Here is a 22600-nt window from a genome sequence, read left to right as displayed (position 1 = left end):
AAAAATGTTTAACTTTTTTTTTTAACTTTTTTTTTTTTTTTTTAATTATTATTATTATTATTTTTTACTAGATGGGAGCGGCCCGAAGGGCCGCGACCCTCTAGTAATAATACAAAGCTATAGCATTGCATAGAGCTGAGATCACAGCAATACATAAAGACAACCGAGATTGATTTTAGATTTAAAATGGTCAAATTATCATTACTAAGAGACCACAGCAACCCTAACATTCAGTTGTATTTGTAATGCATTCTTTCCATTTTATATTATGTTAACGTAATATTAAAAATAAAAACACAAAATATATACTTGTCCTAAAACTTAAAAATAATGACCCATGGTAACAGGTTAACTGGTTGAGCATTGTGCTCATAATACACAGGAATAAGTAATTCAGACCACATTTACATTCATATTTACAATAATAGTTTTATAATCATCTGATGTGTTATGTTAAAGCTGTTCTTCATCATGTATAAGACTTGATTGTGATTTAATATCAAATGTATTGTCCAGTCAGTGACTCGTTAATCTGATGAAAGAGTTGTTGTTAAAACACATCTTAAATGTCTTTATGTGGTTAAAGGTCGTGGTGATGACTACCTCAGTCACCAGCCAGCAGAGAACAAGAATAAAAGAAAGGAATCCGTCAATCAGCTGGGTAAGTAACTAAGTATGAGAGATGATAACAAATAGACACAATTTAAACTGTATGTTAACCTTTATTATACTGTGTATTCATGATCAGTCAGTCACAGTTATGAATATTGATTTAGTGTGTGTGTGTGTGTGTGTGTGTGTGTGTGTGTGTGTGTGTGTGTGTGTGTGTGTGTGTGTGTGCGCGCACGTGCGTGTGTGCGTGCGTGCGTGCGTGCGTGCGTGCGTGCGTGCGTGTGTGTGTGTTCAGTAAAACACTAGTATTTTATATGAATAAATATTAACTAAGCTCGTTTACACCCAGGTGTAAATGAAGTGAACTGAGCATTAGGTATTATCAGTGGACTGATCCACTGTCACAGCTAGAATGCACTGTTTTTATTACCATCAGCAGCAGCAGCCTGTATTAACATTCAGGCCGGGAACACATTTTAGTGTATTACAGTACATTATTATGTACAGTATGTAGCAACATATGTGACTGGGTCCTGTACTTTGTGCCTTATGTCTGCATTGGTCATTTTTCTTTTTTGTACAGATTATCCAAGTACAGAATCTAAGCTTTCACATGATGTATCATTTGTTGAAATTGGAACATATTTGAAGAAGTTGTGGACATATGAAACTTGTTGCACCATAAAAACCAAAGCCATTTGAATACAAGAAACATGTTGACACCTCTGGCCAGCCAGAAGTGGGTGTGACAATGGGAGGGACAATAGGTACTTATCTACACCCCTAAATCACTCCCCCCAAGTCAAACCACACCCACAATCCACTACATCTTAGGCTAATGTTGTACTTTTACTCCACTACTCATTGAAAACTTTACTAGTTATTTAGTAGATTTAGATTATTATTTCAAAACATACATCACCCACTTAGATTTACAAGCCCACAATGTGTCACATTGTGATTGTGAACACACAAAGGCTTGGCACTTCAGGCAGTGCAATTCTTGTACTTTGCAAAGCTGCTATAATAACACAAGTCATGCACATACCCATAAGGGTCCATTTGGTTCCTATCATTTAACTGGGGACCCTCAAGGACCCCTGGGGGTCCCCGGACCCAAACTTAGAGAACCAATGCTCTAAGCTAATGTAGTCCATTGCAATAAAAACGGATGCACCGCGATTATTATATTATTAAAGTTTTTTATCAAGATCTGACTTTTAATGTCACTGGTTTAATTCCTAGATGGCTGGCTGCTGGCTGGGTGCATATAAAGTCCATCTCCCCACACATGCTGCTGTGTCTGTATTGTGGTGTTTCGCATTGAAATATCAGTGCTACAAACTCACAACACGTCTCAACACGCGGCATTGTGATTTTTTATGTCTGCTATTTTCGACACGCAACAACCCCGCAATACGGTGATACGGCGAAGCGCAAATCAAGTTTGTCACTCACACAGCTGCAGAGCTGCTGCTCTCTGCGGTGCGTACAGTACGGGGTTTTGGATTCGCTCTGACTTTGGTTGGTGTCGTGTTATTAGGCCTACTTTTACCACAATGTTAAAGTAACAAGCAGTACAGTAAGTGCAACATTGCATTCGTTGTGAAGTCTGGCACACATCATGTGTTGGTCTCCCGCAGGACAGACAGGCAGCGTTTCATTTTGTTTTACTGCGTTTAGCAGCACACTTTGAACTAATGATTTGTAATAGTAAACACTGAGAGTCTCACAGCAGGTTATTTATTTAATGCTAAAAGCCAGTGAACCGATTAATTAACTTTATGACCAAAACATCAAGCGATAACAGTGAGAAGCCGCTAACGCTCGCCTCGTCTTTCTTTGTGCGCCCGAGAGCGACTCAGATCACGATGTATGAATCAAAAAATAAATGTATCTTCCAGAATACTGTCTTCTGTTAACATTAGCGAGATGAAGTCAGTGTTTACAATACAAAGAATACAAACAGATGCAGCACGCTGTATGGGCGTGTGTGAAATACGAGACAATGCTTTCCTTAGACCAATAGAAACCCCAGTGAAAATCTCAATGCGCAAACATCTCCGCCCCCCAAAACCACAGATAATTCCTTCCAAAAGCAGCCTAGTTTAACATAATGATGTAACCATTTCATTACCTTAAAACAACTATATTTTTGAATGAAAACCTTCATCAACATTCGAACTGTTTTAACATGAAAAAAAAAGAAAAAAAAAGAAAAAAAAAAGAAAAACACAAAAAATAAATTGAGGTCATTTTCTCATGTTTCTACTGTTTGAAAATCGCTGACATTTGGACAGTTTGACCAGCCGTGGTCACTTGTTTTTGTAGGCTACTTTTTTAAAAATATTGTTTTTCAGAAAACTTAGGTCAGGCCTACGTGGGTAAAGTTTTACTGGCTGGAATCTATGAGTGGGGTGCATGATTTTACTTGTCAATTAGTCTTTTTGTTGAGCTTCAGTTCAACTGTGGTCTCTGCCTCTACACCAGAGCCAAGTCTCTTTGCACAAATAGAATGAATACATATTGTTAAGTCCATTCCTCTTAGACTCTCTTTTACTGACACACTTTGAACATGCCATTTTCATTCAGATTGGGAATCTAGGCTTCTACTGTTGCTAAAACTGCTGCCAAGAAAAGAAAAGAAAAGAAAAGAAAAGAAAAGAAAAGAAAAGAACATTAAATAAAAGAAGTCTACTACTGGTTAGTGCAGGAGCTCACTGGTGAAAAGTGAATCCTCAATGGCCACAATCAACAAACCTGCTCCTCAACGAGCTGTTGTCATGGAGATGAAACAAGTGTAGTGTTTTAGACTACACAGACGAGCAGTCGCTCATGAAGGCCAGTAAGGTGTGTGTGTGTGTGTGTGTGTGTGTGTGTGTGTGTGTGTGTGTGTGTGTGTGTGTGTGTGTGTGTGTGTGTGTGTGTGTGTGTGTAGAATGTTCACGTTGAGAGGGAAGGGAAGGGCACACAGCAAGGGAGTCGATGAGTCAATTACAAAGTGCTCTTTCAAAAGGGCTCTTGCTTGTCCAGAGGGCAAAAGGCCTAGAGTCAGAAAAGGAGTGGCTAAAGCCCGGATCAGAGTCTACGGTGGAGAGCTATCCACCGCAATTTTGAGGTGGAATGCTTTCCACCTCAAGTCAGAAAATAAGTGCAGGCCATCATAGTCACGGCCCACGGTGAAGTCCTTTACCCCGTCTAGACCGGTTCAGGTCGACCAATCAGTGAACGGGGTGTAGAGCCTGTCTGTCTGATAGTAAAAACAGAGAGATGTGTTGGGACTCGCGGTGGAAAGCTCTCCACCGCGAGGAATGATGTAACGTTGTAGTTTCATGACTCAAAAAGACTCGAAAAGACTACACTGCGGTGGATAGCCTTCCACCGCGGACCCGACTATGATCCGGGCTTAAGGCCATGATTTCTAGGTGGATTGTGTAGGCTAAGTTTATGCCAGTGACCAGGTCCCTCTGCCCGAGACCCTTAGGGCACATTCCACTAGGGGAGTGTCGACCATAGAGTTATAAGAAGTATAGAGAGGACATCGCCCTGCATTGAGTTGCTCACCAAGCGCATGAGGCGTTTTCACACCTTCTTCCGGGTAGTAAAACCAAACCGTGATGTAGTGGGGCCTATGTGACGCGTTTTGCGTCATAGTTTGTGTTCATGGACGCGCTGGGGCTCCAATTCATGAACGAGCACTTCCGCTATGAACATGCAGTCAATACAAAGATGCCTAGATGCGCATTCATGTTTCTGGCCCCAACTGCAGCACCTCAAAACGGCCACCATGTCCATGGCACATCAGGCCTCCCCCAAGGTTCTGGGGGCTTGGTGTCGACGTCGTGAGCCCTCTCTAGAGGGGTCTCCATCCAGGAGGTTTGCATGGTGGCAAATTGGTCGTCGCCATCCACGTTTGCAGCTTATTATCACCTGGACGTATTGCCCGTGGCGTTGACACATTCAGACCTACAGGTGGCAGCATCCTCCTCTTAGGTGACAAAGGGACTGGGAGGGCACAGTCTGTTCACTTCTTCCTTCTATGACCAGAGAGTGTGTGGGGGGGGGGGGGGGGGGGGGGCCATACCTTATAAGGATGGTCTGGTGAAGGGGGACCCCATACCTTATAAGGATAGTCTGGTGAAGGGGGACCCCATACCTTATAAGGATAGTCTGGTGAAGGGGGACCCCATACCTTATAAGGATGGTCTGGTGAAGGGGGACCCCATACCTTATAAGGATGGTCTGGTGAAGGGGGACCCCATACCTTATAAGGATGGTCTGGTGAAGGGGGACCCCATACCTTATAAGGATGGTCTGGTGAAGGGGGACCCCATACCTTATAAGGATGGTCTGGTGAAGGGGGACCCCATACCTTATAAGGCAGCTTTACTCTGCTCATTAGTCATGCAGTCTGTTAGGTCCTTATAAGGCAGGATATTGATCCCTACCCCTGGGTCTGGTTGGTCCAGGGTCCTGTGTAGTTGAAGCCACGCCCAGGGGGGCGTGGTCTTCTCCCGGTGGATGTGTGGGTGATCAGTTGTTGGCCGTCGTCGCTTCCTGGAGTCTAAGCATCCCATAGGAAGGAAATATGACTGTTAGAGTGACAACAAACAGTAGGTTTCGTATGAAACCCTTGTTTGTTTAACTCTGGAAGGAATACCTCCTTCTGACTCTCGACTCTTTCTCGTGCAGAGAAGCCGTTTTGGAGGAAGTGACGTAGTTCACGTCAGCAGATAAGGCCGGTCGCAGGAGGCGGGCCTTAGGAAACATGATTGACATGCCCTCTCGGCCAATTACACTGTCCTATTGGGAGCAAATGTCTAGCACTCTCTGTCTTTGTGGCGCGAGAGCGCCACCCATAGGAAGGAAATATCCCTTCCATAGTTAAACAAACAAGGGTTTCGTACGAAACCTATTGATTTCATCCATACTGTATCCTCATCAAGATAAGACTGTTTTCATGATCACTAATGTGGTCAATATTACTAGTAAGACACCTGAGGGTGGAATGCGACCTCAGGGTGCGCCAATTCTTGACTATCTGGCCAACCACAGCGTTTCTCTGACGATTCTAGTTGTTATCATTCTGGGGGGAGTTTGTTCATGTTTTTGTGAGGGTATCAACCCTAGGATACACGGGGAGAACATGCAAACTCCACACAGAAAGGCCCTATCGCCAACCCCACCTAGGGTGTGAGCGATAGGGCCTAAACTAATACAGTATCTCGCTTAAAGTCCTGTTCGCAATTTGGTGTTAGGGGAGTTTCTCACCTGAACTGAGGTGAGTCAGTGGGTCCCTAGACATGAAAAATCACAGAGGTGCTCGTTCGCCATAGTGCCACGAATGGCGCAATGGCCAAATCAAATATGGCTGCCATCGGCTATGATGAAAATCCAACTTTTCTCTTTCTGGGTGTATATGCACATGTAATAGCTCTATTTGGACTAATTGTGGTGTGGGGAATTCATTTCTGATATTGTTTTGACCATTTTGGGTGATTTGGACCTCAAAAGGTCATGGTCAAGGTCATTTTGCTATTCCGAAGACCGTGGGCCATAACTTGGCCATTGTTAGGAGTAATAACAGGTGCAGTAGGTCTAAATCAACTAATGCTGACATGTATAATTCATTTCTGACATTGTTTTGACCATTAAGGATCATCTTGTCTTTGAAATATCAATGTCAATGCCATTTTCCAAAAACGATTTTGTTCATTACTTGCACTTTTATAGTATTTTATGTAAGTTTGTCACTATTTTATAGTAAGTTTGTTTTGTCTATAACAAAATACATACTAGTGAGAAATACAACAAGTAAACATCCACATTTAACTTTAAAGGGGGGTTTTAAATGGGTGTTTAAATGAGCAAATATGACTATTTACCAATAAAAGTGACAAATAAAATCACACAACAAAAGCACACACAAAATTAAATAACAATTTCCCTCAAAGTGCACCATATTGTGATTTTGTGCATCCAAGTTAGTTAGTATAGTGTTTTTACAGGATGTATTTGCCATTGTTCCATGACAAAATATGATGCACTGATATCCATCAGCAAGGCAGCCATATCCTCGAGAGTCGAAGTGTTCCTTGCATCCATCCATGTTCCATTGGTTCTAGTCTTTCCTCAGGTTCATTGGCTGTTGCAAGCAGGTGGCAAGACATGCACTAGAAAGGTGCCTTGTTGGTCTCAACAGTTGTACTTCTCTGCTACCAATGCTGTGTCTTGTTTTGTCAAGGTCTTTGCCTCTCCAAAGTTTGTTAGATATTGTATTTGGTCAGAAGCCATAGCTGAAGCCATAGCTGCATGCTTACCTGGCCCATGCAGTCATCTCCAGTTTTCAAAGCATATGTCCCCTGATCACTGTCTTGGCTAGTGGTGCTCCAAGATGAGAGACTGCTTGATGCTGTAGAAGCATGTGCCGCTGCACACCTAGTGCCATACTGATACCAGATCTACTTAATCCCCAGTGCTTGGAAGTATCACTACGACAACTCTCTGGGGTCCACTCATAATCCTGGCGACCCATTATTCCCTCCATTAGGTTAGGGTTATGGGTAGGTTTAGTTATAATAGGGCCAGTTGACTCCACATGTTAGCAGTGTTGGGTGAATGGCTTGGTGACAGCCTCCTCAATCTAGTTCAATCTTTGGGATCTCTTCACCTCATCATCATCAGAGATAACAGAGTCGACAGACACACCCATCCCTCATCAACTTTACACATTCTGTGTGTCTGAGGAGAACAAACAGCTCTCCAGCTGTGTGTTCGGAATATGGTGTCCATTCAAGCTTGTGGCGATGCTACCCACATTGTCGGGCAACAGTGGCTCAGTAGGTAGAACGGCTGCCTTGGAATCTGAAGGTTCCAGGGTCGATTTCTGGCTCCTCCTGCTTATTTGTCGAAGTGTCCTTAAGCAAGACACTGAACCCCTAACTTCTCCCCGATGAGCACCTTGCATGGTTTCATGGTGTGAATGTATGTGTGAATGTGTGTGTTAATGGGCGAATGTGAAATACATTGTTCAGCGCTTTGGAGAAGAGCGCTATATACTGTAAATGCAGTCCATTTACCATTATCAGCTCTGTTGTCTCTGTTGATGATGTCGCTAGTGGAGAAGAGATCCCAGACATCTTGAATAGGATTGAGGAGGCTGACACCTGGTGCATGTACAGCCTCCATTATAACTAAGCCTATCCCTAACCTTCACTAACCTAATGGTCAGAATAATGGGATGTCGGAACTATGAGCGGACCCCAGAGAGTTGTTGTCTCCTTCACATTACTGCTATACTACACCCCATATTTCCAAGCACTGGGGATGAAGGAGATCTGGCAGCAGTATGGCACTGGTGAGACCCACTTCCACTGCATCAAGCAGTCATCTTGTAGCACCACTAGCCAAGACAGTGATCAAGGCACATACCGGTATGCCTTGGAGACAGGAGAGGACTGCATGGGCCAGGTGAGGTTTAAACATGTAGTTATGGCTTCTGACCGAGTACAATATCTAACAAACTTTGGAGAGGCAAAGACCTTGACAGAACAAGACACAGTATTGGTAGCAGAGAAGTACAACGGCTGAGACCAACAAGGCACCTTTCTATCGCATTTCTTGCCACCTGCTTGCAACAGCCAAGGAACCTGAGGAAAGACTAGAACCAATGGAACATGGAACAGGGCATGACATAAAGGCTTGTCCTGTTGTCCGGGACAAGTGCCCATACTATGGAGTGGAGGGAGCAAGGGGGGTCATTAGCCGTCCTTTTGTTAATATTTCAATGTATGACATTTTTATCCGGACAAGTGACTTTTGTCCCCGGACAAGTGAATGGGAAATATACTTGTCCAAAGGACAACTGCCTCAAAAAGTCAATGTCAAGCTCTGATGGATGGAAGGAAGGAGCACTTTGACTTTAGTACACTCCTGCCATGTCTGAAGCAAGACACTCGACACTGATGGAGTTCTGTGCATCATATTTTGCCATGGAACAATGACAAATCCATCCTGTAAAAACACCTCATACTAACTTGCATGCACACAATCACAATATGGTGCACTTTGAGGGAAATTGTTATTTAATTTTGTGTGTGATTTTGTTTTGTCAATTATATTTGTAAATAGACTTATTTGCTCATTTAAACACCCATTTAAACCCCCCCTTTAAAGTTAAATGTGGATGTTTACTTGTTGTATTTCTCACTAGTATGTATTTTGTTATAAACAAAACAAACTTACTATAAAATAGTAACAAACTTACAAAAAATACTATAAAAGTGCAAGTAATGAACAAAATCGTTTTTGAAAAATGGCATTGACATTGATATTTCAAAGACAAGATGATCCTTAATGGTCAAAACAATGTCAGAAATGAGTTATACATGTCAGCATTAGTTGATTTAGACCTACTGCACCTGTTTTTACTCCTAACAATGGCCAAGTTATGGCCCACGATCTTCGGAATAGCAAAATGACCTTGACCATGACCTTTTGAGGTCCAAATCACCCAAAATGTCAAAACAATATCAGAAATGAATTCCCCACACCACAATTAGTCCAAATAGAGCTATTACATGTGCATATACACCCAGAAAGAGAAAAGTTGGATTTTCATCATAGCCGATGGCAGCCATATTTGATTTGGCCATTGCGCCATTCGTGGCACTATGGCGAACGAGCACCTCTGTGATTTTTCATGTCTAGGGACCCACTGACTCAGTTCAGGTGAGAAACTCCCCTAACACCAAATTGCGAACAGGACTTTAAGCCAGATACTGTATTAAACATGGAGATGTGGAGAACACTATATATGGAGATAGTCCAGTCCATCATGTCATATGGGACTACCGTCATAGACAGTAGCCATTGTTAGGCCGGAGTCAATGGCTGTCTGTCTGTCTGACTGTCTGTACAGGAAGTGATGTCACATGACATACTTTTTATGCCCATATATGAGTCATTCTGTACCACATCTCCATGTTTAGGCCAAACAGGTTCGCTCCATTTCTCCATGTATAGGTCCAAATGACCAACGTCGAGCTTGACAAGGAGGATACCGCACATTGTACCTCATCCACCCTTTCTTCTCTCTCCTTTTGGTATCTTTATCCTCCTCCTCCTTTTTTTCTTTTTTATTCTTCTCTTTTTTTTCACAGCAGCCCCCATATTTACTTTAGAAAATATATATTAAATTCTAAGAACGTTTCGAGTACCAGTTTGATACAAGAGCGAATAAGCGCTACACTTCTGGAATCATGTGCATCGACTTAAAGTCGGATCCAGGCCTAATAACTTTATCTAGCCGCCCCCGTTGCCACCTCCTTTTCTTTTCTGAGACACATTGTACCTCATCCACCCTTTCTTCTCTCTCCTTTTGGTATCTTTATCCTCCTCCTCCTTTTTTTGTCTTTCTTAAGGCCCATTCCCAGCGGCAGCGATAACGATGACGATAGCCATAAAATATCGCAGCGATAATTATGCCTTCACATTGATGTCCGATAAAGTTATCGGACATCAATGTGAAGAGGCGCCAATTAACAGCCGCTCGCACAGAGCGCATCGCCGTTTGTCAGAGACCCAGTTCCATATCACTGTAACCACATCGTTGTTGATCCTAACGATACAGTTGTCGGCTATCGTTGTCTTTATCGGTGTTGGGTGGATGCTGCCGCTCCACTTCAATTGAAAACCATTTTTTTTAAATCGTTATCGTCATAGTTATCGCTGCCGCTGGGAATGGGCCTTTAGTCTTGTGTATCCTTCTCTTTTGGCTACTGTCTATGACGGTAGTCCCACATGACATGATGGACTGGACTATCTCCATATATAGTGTTATCCACATTTCGTGTAGCCGCCCCGTACAGGAAGTGATGTCACAACTCGCTGACATCACACTGATATCACAGAGGTTACGGAAGGAAGGAAGGAAGGAAGGAAGGTCACTCAAGCGACACGGTTTTTCAGAGTATATGCGACCTTCGGTCGCAAAAATTAATAGTCCGATGGAGTTGGTATGAAACATAAAGACAATAGTGATACTATTACTGTGTCCACAGTTGCAGAAACAGCAAACACGCAGAGGGAACTGATAATTCAGCTCTAAATGTGTCAACTTAAAATAAATAAATATGCAAGCCTGATCCCATGTAAGTCTGGAGACGTAGAGAGGGTGACCACTCTGCTGAAGAGTCTCCTTACAGAGAGATGGACTTGAGCCACCCAGAGTCTCCTTATTACAGGGAGTCTCCTTATTACACAGTCTCCTTGTTACACAGTCTCCTTGTTACAGAGAGGTGGGACAGGGACAGAATTGTAAATCGGCATGTTCCCATGTCAGCATGCCCCATGACAATGTCAAATAGTGCCATGTGGTCAAATCTGTCCCTAATCTTCAGCTGTTTGAAAGCTGTAAAACACACACACGCACGCACGCACGCACGCACGCACGCACGCACGCACGCACGCACGCACGCACGCACGCACGCACGCACGCACGCACGCACACACACACACACACACACACACACACACACACACACACACACACACACACACACACACACACACACACACACACACACAGTATTACAATGTCTGTTAACATATTTGTTCTATCTATCTCTTTGTTCTGTAAAAGAGGTTCTACTGACTCGAAAACTGCAACCGTACCTGACCCCGGACCTACGCACCCAAGTAGAGAAGCTCACAGTTCAACTGAGGGAAAGAGAGAATGAACTGCAGAATACGATCAAACAGATGGAGAAGAGCACCAACCAGCAACATGACCTGGAGGACTTGAGAAACCAAGTAGAGGAGCTTAAAGTTCAACTGCAGTCAAGACAGATAGACAGAGATAGGAGAATAGGAGAGAAAGACCAACTACTGAAGCAAAGAGAGAAGGAACTGCAAAGCTCTACCAAAGAGATGGAGAAGAGCAAACAATATCAACAGCAACTGATCCAAGACCAGCAAGGTCTGAACAACCAAGTAGAGAAGCTCACAGATCAACTGATGGAAATAGAGTGTGAACTGGAGAACACTACCAAAGAGGTGGAGGAGAGCAAGAGCTATCAAAAACAACTAATCCAAGACCAGCAGGATCTGAACAACCAAGTAGAGAAGCTCACAGATCAACTGATGGAAAGAGAGTGTGAGCAACATGAACTGACACAGGACCTGGAGGATCAGAGGAATGTAGTAGACAAGCTCACAATTCAACTGCAGGATAGAAAGAGAGAGCTGGAGAAGATCAACCAGACACTGATAGACAGAGATAGGAGAATAGGAGAGAAAGACCAACTACTGAAGCAAAGAGAGAAGGAACTGCAGAACACTACCAAAGAGATGGAGAAGAGCCAGAGAAATCAACAACAGCTCATAGTTCAACTGAAGGCAAGAGAGAGTGAACTGCAGAGCACTACCAAAGAGGTGGAGAAAAACAAGAGATATCAACAGCAACTGATGCAAGACCAGCAAGTTCTGAACAACCAAGTAGAGAAGCTCAAAGTTCAACTGATGCAAAGAGAGAGCGAACTGGAAAACACTACCAAAGAGGGGGAGAAGGGCAAGATACAGCAAACTAAACTGATCCAGGACCTGCAGGACCTACGCACCCACGTAGAAAAGCTCACAGTTCAACTTAAGGAAAGAGAGAGTGAACTGGAGAACACTACCAAACAGATGAAGAAGAGCAAGAGTCAGCAACATAAACTGACACAGGACCTGGAGGGTCAGAGAAACGTAGTAGAGAAGCTCACAGTTCAACTGAAAGAAAGAGAAAGTGAACTGGAGAACACAACCAAACAGGTGGAGAAGAGCAAGAGTCAGCAACATAAACTGACACAGGACCTGGATGATCAGAGAAACGTTGTAGAGGAGCTCACAGTTCAACTGCATGACAGAGAGAGAAAACTGGAGAAGATCAACCAGACAAACGACCAACTACTGAAGCAAAGATACAAGGAACTGCAGGACACTATCAAAGAGATGGAGGAGAGCAAGAGCTATCAACAGCAACTGATCCAAGACCAGCAAGATCTGAACAACCAAGTGGAGAAGCTCACAGTTCAACTGAAAGAAAGAGAGAGTGAACTGGAGAACACAACCAAACAGGTGGAGAAGAGCACCAACCAGCAACATGAACTGACACGGCACCTGGAGGATCAGAGAAACCAAGTAGAGGAGCTTAAAGTTCAACTGCAGTCAAGAGAGAGTGAACTGGAGAACATCAACCAGACACTGATAGACAGAGATAGGAGAATAGGAGAGAAAGACCAACTACTGAAGCAAAGAGAGAAGGAACTGCAAAGCTCTACCAAAGAGATGGAGAAGAGCCAGAGATATCAACAACAACTCATAGTTCAACTGAAGGCAAGAGCGAGTGAACTGGAGAACACTACCAAAGAGATGGAGGAGAACAAGAGCTATCAACAGCAACTGATCCAAGACCAGCAAGATCTGAACAACCAAGTAGAGAAGCTCACACTTCAACTGAAAGAAAGAGAGCGTGAACTGGAGAACATCAACCAGACACTGATAGACAAGGATAGGAGAATAGGAGAGAAAGACCAAATACTGAAGGAAAGAGAGAGGGAACTGCAGAGCACTACCAAAGAGGTGGAGAAGAGCAAACAATATCAACAGCAACTGATCCAAGACCAGCAAGATCTGAACAACCAAGTAGAGAAGCTCACAGTTCAACTGATAGAAAGAGAGAGTGAACTGGAGAACACTACCAAAGAGATGGAGAAGAGCAAGAGATATCAAAAGCAACTGACCCGAGACCAGCAAGTTCTGAACAACCACGTAGAGAAGCTCAAAGTTCAACTGAAAGATAAAGAGAGTGAACTGGAAAACACGATCAAACAGATGAAGAAGAGCACCAACCAGCAACATGAACTGACACGGGACCTGGAGGATCAGAGAAACCAAGTCGAGGAGCTTAAAGTTCAACTGCAGTCAAGCGAGAGCGAACTGGGGAAGATCAACCAGACACTGGTAGACAGAGATAGGAGAATAGAAGAGAAAGACCAACTACTGAAGCAAACAGAGAGTGAACTGCAGAACACTACCAACACGGTGGAGAAGAGCAAGAGATATCAACAGCAACTGATCCAAGACCAGCAAGTTCTGAACAACCAAGTAGAGAAGCTCACAGTTCAACTGATGCAAAGAGAGAGTGAACTGGAGAACACTACCAAAGAGGTGGAGAAGAGCAAGAGTCAGCAACATAAACTGACACAGGACCTGGAGGGTCGGAGAAATGTAGTAGAGAAGCTCACAGTTCAACTGAAAGAAAGAGAGAGTGAACTGGAGAACACGATCAAACAGGTGGAGAAGGGCACCAACCAGCAACATGACCTGGAGGACTTGAGAAACCAAGTAGAGGAGCTTAAAGTTCAACTGCAGTCAAGAGAGAGCAAACTGGAGAACATCAACCAGACACTGATAGACAGAGATAGGAGAATAGGAGAGAAAGACCAACTACTGAAGCAAAGAGAGAAGGAACTGCAAAGCTCTACCAAAGAGATGGAGAAGAGCAAACAATATCAACAGCAACTGATCCGAGACCAGCAAGTTCTGAACAACCACGTAGAGAAGCTCAAAGTTCAACTGAAAGATAAAGAGAGTGAACTGGAAAACACGATCAAACAGATGAAGAAGAGCACCAACCAGCAACATGAACTGACACAGGACCTGGAGGATCAGAGAAACCAAGTCGAGGAGCTTAAAGTTCAACTGCAGTCAAGCGAGAGCGAACTGGGGAAGATCAACCAGACACTGGTAGACAGAGATAGGAGAATAGAAGAGAAAGACCAACTACTGAAGCAAACAGAGAGTGAACTGCAGAACACTACCAACACGGTGGAGAAGAGCAAGAGATATCAACAGCAACTGATCCAAGACCAGCAAGTTCTGAACAACCAAGTAGAGAAGCTCACAGTTCAACTGATGCAAAGAGAGAGTGAACTGGAGAACACTACCAAAGAGGTGGAGAAGAGCAAGAGTCAGCAACATAAACTGACACAGGACCTGGAGGGTCGGAGAAATGTAGTAGAGAAGCTCACAGTTCAACTGAAAGAAAGAGAGAGTGAACTGGAGAACACGATCAAACAGGTGGAGAAGGGCACCAACCAGCAACATGACCTGGAGGACTTGAGAAACCAAGTAGAGGAGCTTAAAGTTCAACTGCAGTCAAGAGAGAGCAAACTGGAGAACATCAACCAGACACTGATAGACAGAGATAGGAGAATAGGAGAGAAAGACCAACTACTGAAGCAAAGAGAGAAGGAACTGCAAAGCTCTACCAAAGAGATGGAGAAGAGCAAACAATATCAACAGCAACTGATCCAAGACCAGCAGGACCTACGCACCCACGTAGAAAAGCTCACAGTTCAACTTAAGGAAAGAGAGAGTGAACTGGAGAACACTACCAAACAGATGGAGAAGAGCAAGAGTCAGCAACATAAACTGACACAGGACCTGGAGGGTCGGAGAAATGTAGTAGAGAAGCTCACAGTTCAACTGAAAGAAAGAGAGAGTGAACTGGAGAACACGATCAAACAGGTGGAGAAGGGCACCAACCAGCAACATGACCTGGAGGACTTGAGAAACCAAGTAGAGGAGCTTAAAGTTCAACTGCAGTCAAGAGAGAGCAAACTGGAGAACATCAACCAGACACTGATAGACAGAGATAGGAGAATAGGAGAGAAAGACCAACTACTGAAGCAACGAGAGAAGGAACTGCAAAGCTCTACCAAAGAGATGGAGAAGAGCAAACAATATCAACAGCAACTGATCCAAGACCAGCAAGGTCTGAACAACCAAGTAGAGAAGCTCACAGATCAACTGATGGAAAGAGAGTGTGAACTGGAGAACACTACCAAAGAGGTGGAGGAGAGCAAGAGCTATCAAAAACAGCTAATCCAAGACCAGCAGGATCTGAACAACCAAGTAGAGAAGCTCAAAGTTCAACTGCAGTCAAGAGAGAGTGAACTGGAGAACACAATCAAACAGGTGGAGAAGAGCCCCAACCAGCAACATGAACTGACACAGGACCTGGAGGATCAAAGAAACCAACTAGAGGAGCTTAAAGTTCAACTGCAGTTAAGAGAGAGTGAACTGGAGAACACTACCAAAGAGGTTGATAAGAGCAAGATACAGCAAAATAAACTGACACAGGACCTGGAGGACCTACGCACCCACGTAGAAAAGCTCTCAGTTCAACTGAAGGAAAGAGAGGGTGAACTGGAGAACAGCAGCAACCAGCAACATAAACTGACACAGGACCTGGATGATCAGAGAAACGTTGTAGAGGAGCTCACAGTTAAACTGCATGACAGAGAGAGAGAACTGGAGAAGATCAACCAGACAACAGACCAACTACTGAAGCAAAGATACAGGGAACTGCAGGACACTATCAAAGAGGTGGAGAAGAGCCAGAGATATCAACAACAACTCATCGTTCAACTGAAGGCAAGAGCGAGTGAACTGGAGAACACCACCGAAGAGGTGGAGGAGAGCAAGAGCTATCAACAGCAACTGATCCAAGACCAGCAGGATCTGTACAACCAAGTAGAGAAGCTCAAAGTTCAACTGAAAGATAAAGAGAGTGAACTGGAAAACACGATCAAACAGATGAAGAAGAGCACCAACCAGCAACATGAACTGACACGGGACCTGGAGGATCAGAGAAACCAAGTCGAGGAGCTTAAAGTTCAACTGCAGTCAAGCGAGAGCGAACTGGGGAAGATCAACCAGACACTGGTAGACAGAGATAGGAGAATAGAAGAGAAAGACCAACTACTGAAGCAAACAGAGAGTGAACTGCAGAACACTACCAAGACGGTGGAGAAGAGCAAGAGATATCAACAGCAACTGATCCAAGACCAGCAAGTTCTGAACAACCAAGTAGAGAAGCTCACAGTTCAACTGATGCAAAGAGAGAGTGAACTGGAGAACACTACCAAAGAGGTGGAGAAGAGCAAGAGTCAGCAAACTAAACTGATCCAGGACCTGCAGGACCTACGCACCCACGTAGAAAAGCTCACAGTTCAACTTAAGGAAAGAGAGAGTGAACTGGAGAACACTACCAAACAGATGGAGAAGAGCAAGAGTCAGCAACATAAACTGACACAGGACCTGGAGGGTCGGAGAAACGTAGTAGAGAAGCTCACAGTTCAACTGAAAGAAAGAGAGAGTGAACTGGAGAACACGATCAAACAGGTGGAGAAGAGCACCAACCAGCAACATGACCGGGAGGACTTGAGAAACCAAGTAGAGGAGCTTAAAGTTCAACTGCAGTCAAGAGAGAGCAAACTGGAGAACATCAACCAGACACTGATAGACAGAGATAGGAGAATAGGAGAGAAAGACCAACTACTGAAGCAAAGAGAGAAGGAACTGCAAAGCTCTACCAAAGAGATGGAGAAGAGCAAACAATATCAACAGCAACTGATCCAAGACCAGCAAGGTCTGAACAACCAAGTAAAGAAGCTCACAGATCAACTGATGGAAAGAGAGTGTGAACTGGAGAACACTACCAAAGAGGTGGAGGAGAGCAAGAGCTATCAAAAACAACTAATCCAAGACCAGCAGGATCTGAACAACCAAGTAGAGAAGCTCAAAGTTCAACTGCAGTCAAGAGAGAGTGAACTGGAGAACACGATCAAACAGGTGGAGAAGAGCCCCAACCAGCAACATGAACTGACACAGGACCTGGAGGATCAAAGAAACCAACTAGAGGAGCTTAAAGTTCAACTGCAGTTAAGAGAGAGTGAACTGGAGAACACTACCAAAGAGGTGGATAAGAGCAAGATACAGCAAAATAAACTGACACAGGACCTGGAGGACCTACGCACCCACGTAGAAAAGCTCTCAGTTCAACTGAAGGAAAGAGAGGGTGAACTGGAGAACAGCAGCAACCAGCAACATAAACTGACACAGGACCTGGATGATCAGAGAAACGTTGTAGAGGAGCTCACAGTTAAACTGCATGACAGAGAGAGAGAACTGGAGAAGATCAACCAGACAACAGACCAACTACTGAAGCAAAGATACAGGGAACTGCAGGACACTATCAAAGAGGTGGAGAAGAGCCAGAGATATCAACAACAACTCATAGTTCAACTGAAGGCAAGAGCGAGTGAACTGGAGAACACCACCGAAGAGGTGGAGGAGAGCAAGAGCTATCAACAGCAAATGATCCAAGACCAGCAGGATCTGAACAACCAAGTAGAGAAGCTCAAAGTTCAACTGAAAGATAAAGAGAGTGAACTGGAAAACACGATCAAACAGATGAAGAAGAGCACCAACCAGCAACATGAACTGACACGGGACCTGGAGGATCAGAGAAACCAAGTCGAGGAGCTTAAAGTTCAACTGCAGTCAAGCGAGAGCGAACTGGGGAAGATCAACCAGACACTGGTAGACAGAGATAGGAGAATAGAAGAGAAAGACCAACTACTGAAGCAAACAGAGAGTGAACTGCAGAACACTACCAACACGGTGGAGAAGAGCAAGAGATATCAACAGCAACTGATCCAAGACCAGCAAGTTCTGAACAATCAAGTAGAGAAGCTCACAGTTCAACTGATGCAAAGAGAGAGTGAACTGGAGAACACTACCAAAGAGGTGGAGAAGAGCAAGAGTCAGCAAACTAAACTTATCCAGGACCTGCAGGACCTACGCACCCACGTAGAAAAGCTCACAGTTCAACTTAAGGAAAGAGAGAGTGAACTGGAGAACACTACCAAACAGATGGAGAAGAGCAAGAGTCAGCAACATAAACTGACACAGGACCTGGAGGGTCGGAGAAACGTAGTAGAGAAGCTCACAGTTCAACTGAAAGAAAGAGAGAGTGAACTGGAGAACACGATCAAACAGGTGGAGAAGAGCACCAACCAGCAACATGACCTGGAGGACTTGAGAAACCAAGTAGAGGAGCTTAAAGTTCAACTGCAGTCAAGAGAGAGCAAACTGGAGAACATCAACCAGACACTGATAGACAGAGATAGGAGAATAGGAGAGAAAGACCAACTACTGAAGCAAAGAGAGAAGGAACTGCAAAGCTCTACCAAAGAGATGGAGAAGAGCAAACAATATCAACAGCAACTGATCCAAGACCAGCAAGGTCTGAACAACCAAGTAGAGAAGCTCACAGATCAATTGATGGAAAGAGAGTGTGAACTGGAGAACACTACCAAAGAGGTGGAGGAGAGCAAGAGCTATCAAAAACAACTAATCCAAGACCAGCAGGATCTGAACAACCAAGTCGAGAAGCTCAAAGTTCAACTGCAGTCAAGAGAGAGTGAACTGGAGAACACAATCAAATAGGTGGAGAAGAGCCCCAACGAGCAACATGAACTGACACAGGACCTGGAGGATCAAAGAAACCAACTAGAGGAGCTTAAAGTTCAACTGCAGTTAAGAGAGAGTGAACTGGAGAACACTACCAAAGAGGTGGATAAGAGCAAGATACAGCAAAATAAACTGACACAGGACCTGGAGGACCTACGCACCCACGTAGAAAAGCTCTCAGTTCAACTGAAGGAAAGAGAGGGTGAACTGGAGAACAGCAGCAACCAGCAACTAACAGATGGGGGTGTAACAGATGGTGGTGTAACAGATGGTGGTGTAACATGAAGATGGTGTAACAGATGGTGGTGTAACAGATGGTGGTGTAACAGATGGTGGTGTAACATGATGATGGTGTAACAGATGGTGGTGTAACATGAAGATGGTGTAACAGATGGTGGTGTAACAGATGGTGGTGTAACAGATGGTGGTGTAACATGAAGATGGTGTAACAGATGGTGGTGTAACATGATGGTGGTGGTGTAACATGAAGATGGTGGTGTAACAGATGGTGGTGTAACATGATGGTGGTGTAACATGATGGTGGTGTAACATGAAGATGGTGTAACAGATGGTGGTGTAACAGATGGTGGTGTAACATGATGGTGGTGTAACATGAAGATGGTGGTGTAACAGATGGTGGTGTAACATGATGGTGGTGTAACATGAAGATGGTGTAACAGATGGTGGTGTAACAGATGGTGGTGTAACATGATGGTGGTGTAACATGAAGATGGTGTAACAGATGGTGGTGTAACAGCCTGCTATTGTAGAAGGATGAGTTCTGCTACAGATGGTGGTGTAACAGATGGTGGTGTAACAGATGGTGGTGTAACAGCCTGCTATTGTAGAAGGATGAGTTCTGCTACAGATGGTGGTGTAACAGATGGTGGTGTAACATGATGGTGGTGTAACATGATGGTGGTGTAACAGATGGTGGTGTAACAGATGGTGGTGTAACATGAAGATGGTGGTGTAACAGCCTGCTATTGTAGAAGGATGAGTTCTGCTACGAAGAGGCTTTATTTCTTGGAATGTTTTAAACACCGACTCTCAGGAATGTCATTCATTCAACACCACCTTACTTCCCTGACCACCATTGTAGACGTACAGGCGATACCAACTACAGAGGTGTCTACTAGGCTACACAGTGTAGGCCTACTGTATCAATGCAGAATACAATACAACTACAGAGGTGTCTACTAGGCTACACAGTGTAGGCCTACTGTATCAATGCAGAATACAATACAACTACAGAGGTGTCTACTAGGCTACACAATGTAGTCCTACTGTATCAATGCAGAATACAATACAACTACAGAGGTGTCTACTAGGCTACACAATGTAGGCCTACTGTATCAATGCAGAATACAATACAACTACAGAGGTGTCTACTAGGCTACACAATGTAGGCCTACTGTATCAATGCAGAATACAATACAACTACAGAGGTGTCTACTAGGCTACACAATGTAGGCCTACTGTATCAATGCAGAATACAATACAATACACCACAAAGATGGATCATTTTCAGGTGTCATGACTGCATCTGTTTAATGTTGAGAGGATATTGTTTCTGCTTTTCCTTTTCTTTTTCTTTTTCTTTGTGTGTGTGTAAAATAAATATCACTTTGCACTTAATAGAATAAGACATACTGTTGTAATGTTTTGTTATGCCATAGAAGTGGACTATGTGATTTGATGCCAAGTTATTGGTTGACATGCAGTAGGCTACCTGTCTTTAACATTACACCACATGGAATATAATAATTATGTAATAAATCAGTCTACATGGACAGTTTGCCTCGTGTTGTTTTGTTCCTCTCTTAGTCTTACTGTAGAAACTAAATTGATTCATGTTGTTTTGTTACTCTCTTAGTCTTACTGTAGAAACTAAACTGATTCATGTTGTTTTGTCTCTTAGTCTTACTGTAGAAACTAAACTGATTCATGTTGTTTTGTTACTCTCTTAGTGTTACTGTAGAAACTAAACTGATTCATGTTGTTTTGTCTCTTAGTCTTACTGTAGAAACTAAACTGATTCATGTTGTTTTGTTACTCTCTTAGTCTTACTGTAGAAACTAAACTGATTCATATTGTTTTGTCTCTTAGTCTTACTGTAGAAACTAAACTGATTCATATTGTTTTGTCTCTTAGTCTTACTGTAGAAACTAAACTGATTCATATTGTTTTGTCTCTTAGTCTTACTGTAGAAACTAAACTGATTCATGTTGTTTTGTCTCTTAGTCTTACTGTAGAAACTAAACTGATTCATGTTGTTTTGACTCTTAGTCTTACTGTAGAAACTAAACTGATTCATGTTGTTTTGTTACTCTCTTAGTCTTACTGTAGAAACTAAACTGATTCATGTTGTTTTGTCTCTTAGTCTTACTGTAGAAACTAAACTGATTCATGTTGTTTTGTCTCTTAGTCTTACTGTAGAAACTAAACTGATTCATGTTGTTTTGTTACTCTCTTAGTGTTAAATAAACTAAACTAATTCAGGACTACAATATCCAGGTGTTGCAGTGAAGAGGAGAGAGAGAGAATCATGGCTGTACATTGAGTTATATGATGTTTATTATGAATACTTGTGTGTAACCTAAACTAATATGAGCTAACTTGATTCCCTGGGTGTGTTCCTCCTAGCTGTCTGTGTGAGGAAAATACCCTTTCGAAGGGCTAAATCAGGGGTGGGCAACTTTGATGATGGAGAGGGCCACTACATTTTCACACTCACTCCAGAGGGCCACAGTCCAAAATAGCAAAAATAGCAGATGTACAAGCTCAACGCGTCGCAGTGCGACACGTTTTGAGCTTGTACATCTGTTATTTTTGCTATTTTTTTTACTTTTTTTTTTTATTAATTTCAAATGCATTTATATGTTCTTTGTTAACTTTATGAACTTAAATACAGATGCATTGTACATAAGAAAAAGACTAGCAGTAGGCTAGACTAGTCATTAAGCTGCTAATATACAGTAAACTGAGGTAATTAAAGGCGGTCATGTTAGCGCGTTTGGAACAGCTGAAACCAATCATTTATTAGTATTCCTGCCCATGTATGTGCTAAATGGTAAATGAACTGCATTTGTGTAGCTCAGCAGTGCCAATATTGATGATAACACACACCCTCTAGTGTAATATTGCAAATATACAACAGTTACCCTTTTGACCTGTACAAATGTAGACTACAACAGGTCCTCTTCTGACCTAAATGTACTCATCCAGGATAACATTAGCAGCAACAGTTGGCTGTGTGGCCCATCAGAACACTGCTAGTCAATCTATCAATGTGGAATCTGAATAAGTGGACCTGTCACCTATGAAGCTCCACTTCAGAAAGATTTACAAGCAATTTAACAAAAACATGGAAATATAAAGTCAAGGAAAATGCTGCAGCCACAAAGGTCTCTTATCGTCTCTATTTGGAAGGATTAAAAGTACATATCAACAAACAGCACTATTTTGATTGACAGGGAAGGTCTCAGATCCAATCAAAGAGGTGAGGGAACTTGTTCCCCCTTGCTCCCCCACAATTAAGCACTGTTGGTACCAAAGCCAGATACTCACAGCTGGTATGTTGGGTGGACTTATTCAAATAAAACCCTCAAGAATGAAATAAAGT

At 43.2% G+C, this 22600-nt stretch overlaps 2 protein-coding genes across 4 annotated transcripts in view; both read left to right on the top strand.

The window, feature by feature from the left end:
- The window catches only part of LOC308292257 (selection and upkeep of intraepithelial T-cells protein 1-like), an 89571-nt gene that overhangs the window by 47011 nt on the left and 19960 nt on the right, over window positions 1–22600 (top strand). The gene's annotated exons all lie outside the window — the stretch shown is intronic.
- On the top strand, window positions 592–20740 carry LOC308293280 (uncharacterized protein). The gene is made up of 2 exons (XM_080735734.1): window positions 592–661; window positions 11255–20740. Exon 2 carries the CDS (start codon window positions 11374–11376, stop codon window positions 18949–18951), a length of 7578 nt encoding a protein of 2525 aa, XP_080591860.1. The 5' UTR covers window positions 592–661; window positions 11255–11373; the 3' UTR covers window positions 18952–20740.

This window comes from Nannobrachium achirus, assembly GCF_963921795.1.
Source record: "Nannobrachium achirus genome assembly, chromosome: 10".
Classification (NCBI taxonomy): domain Eukaryota; kingdom Metazoa; phylum Chordata; class Actinopteri; order Myctophiformes; family Myctophidae; genus Nannobrachium; species Nannobrachium achirus.
Note: the sequence above shows the minus strand (reverse complement) of the source record. Positions and strands in the feature narration are given on the sequence as shown.

Coding starts and splice junctions, on each gene's coding strand:
- LOC308293280 (XM_080735734.1), top strand. CDS start 11,374: ATGGAGAAGAGCACCAACCAGCAACATGACCTGGAGGACTTGAGAAAC.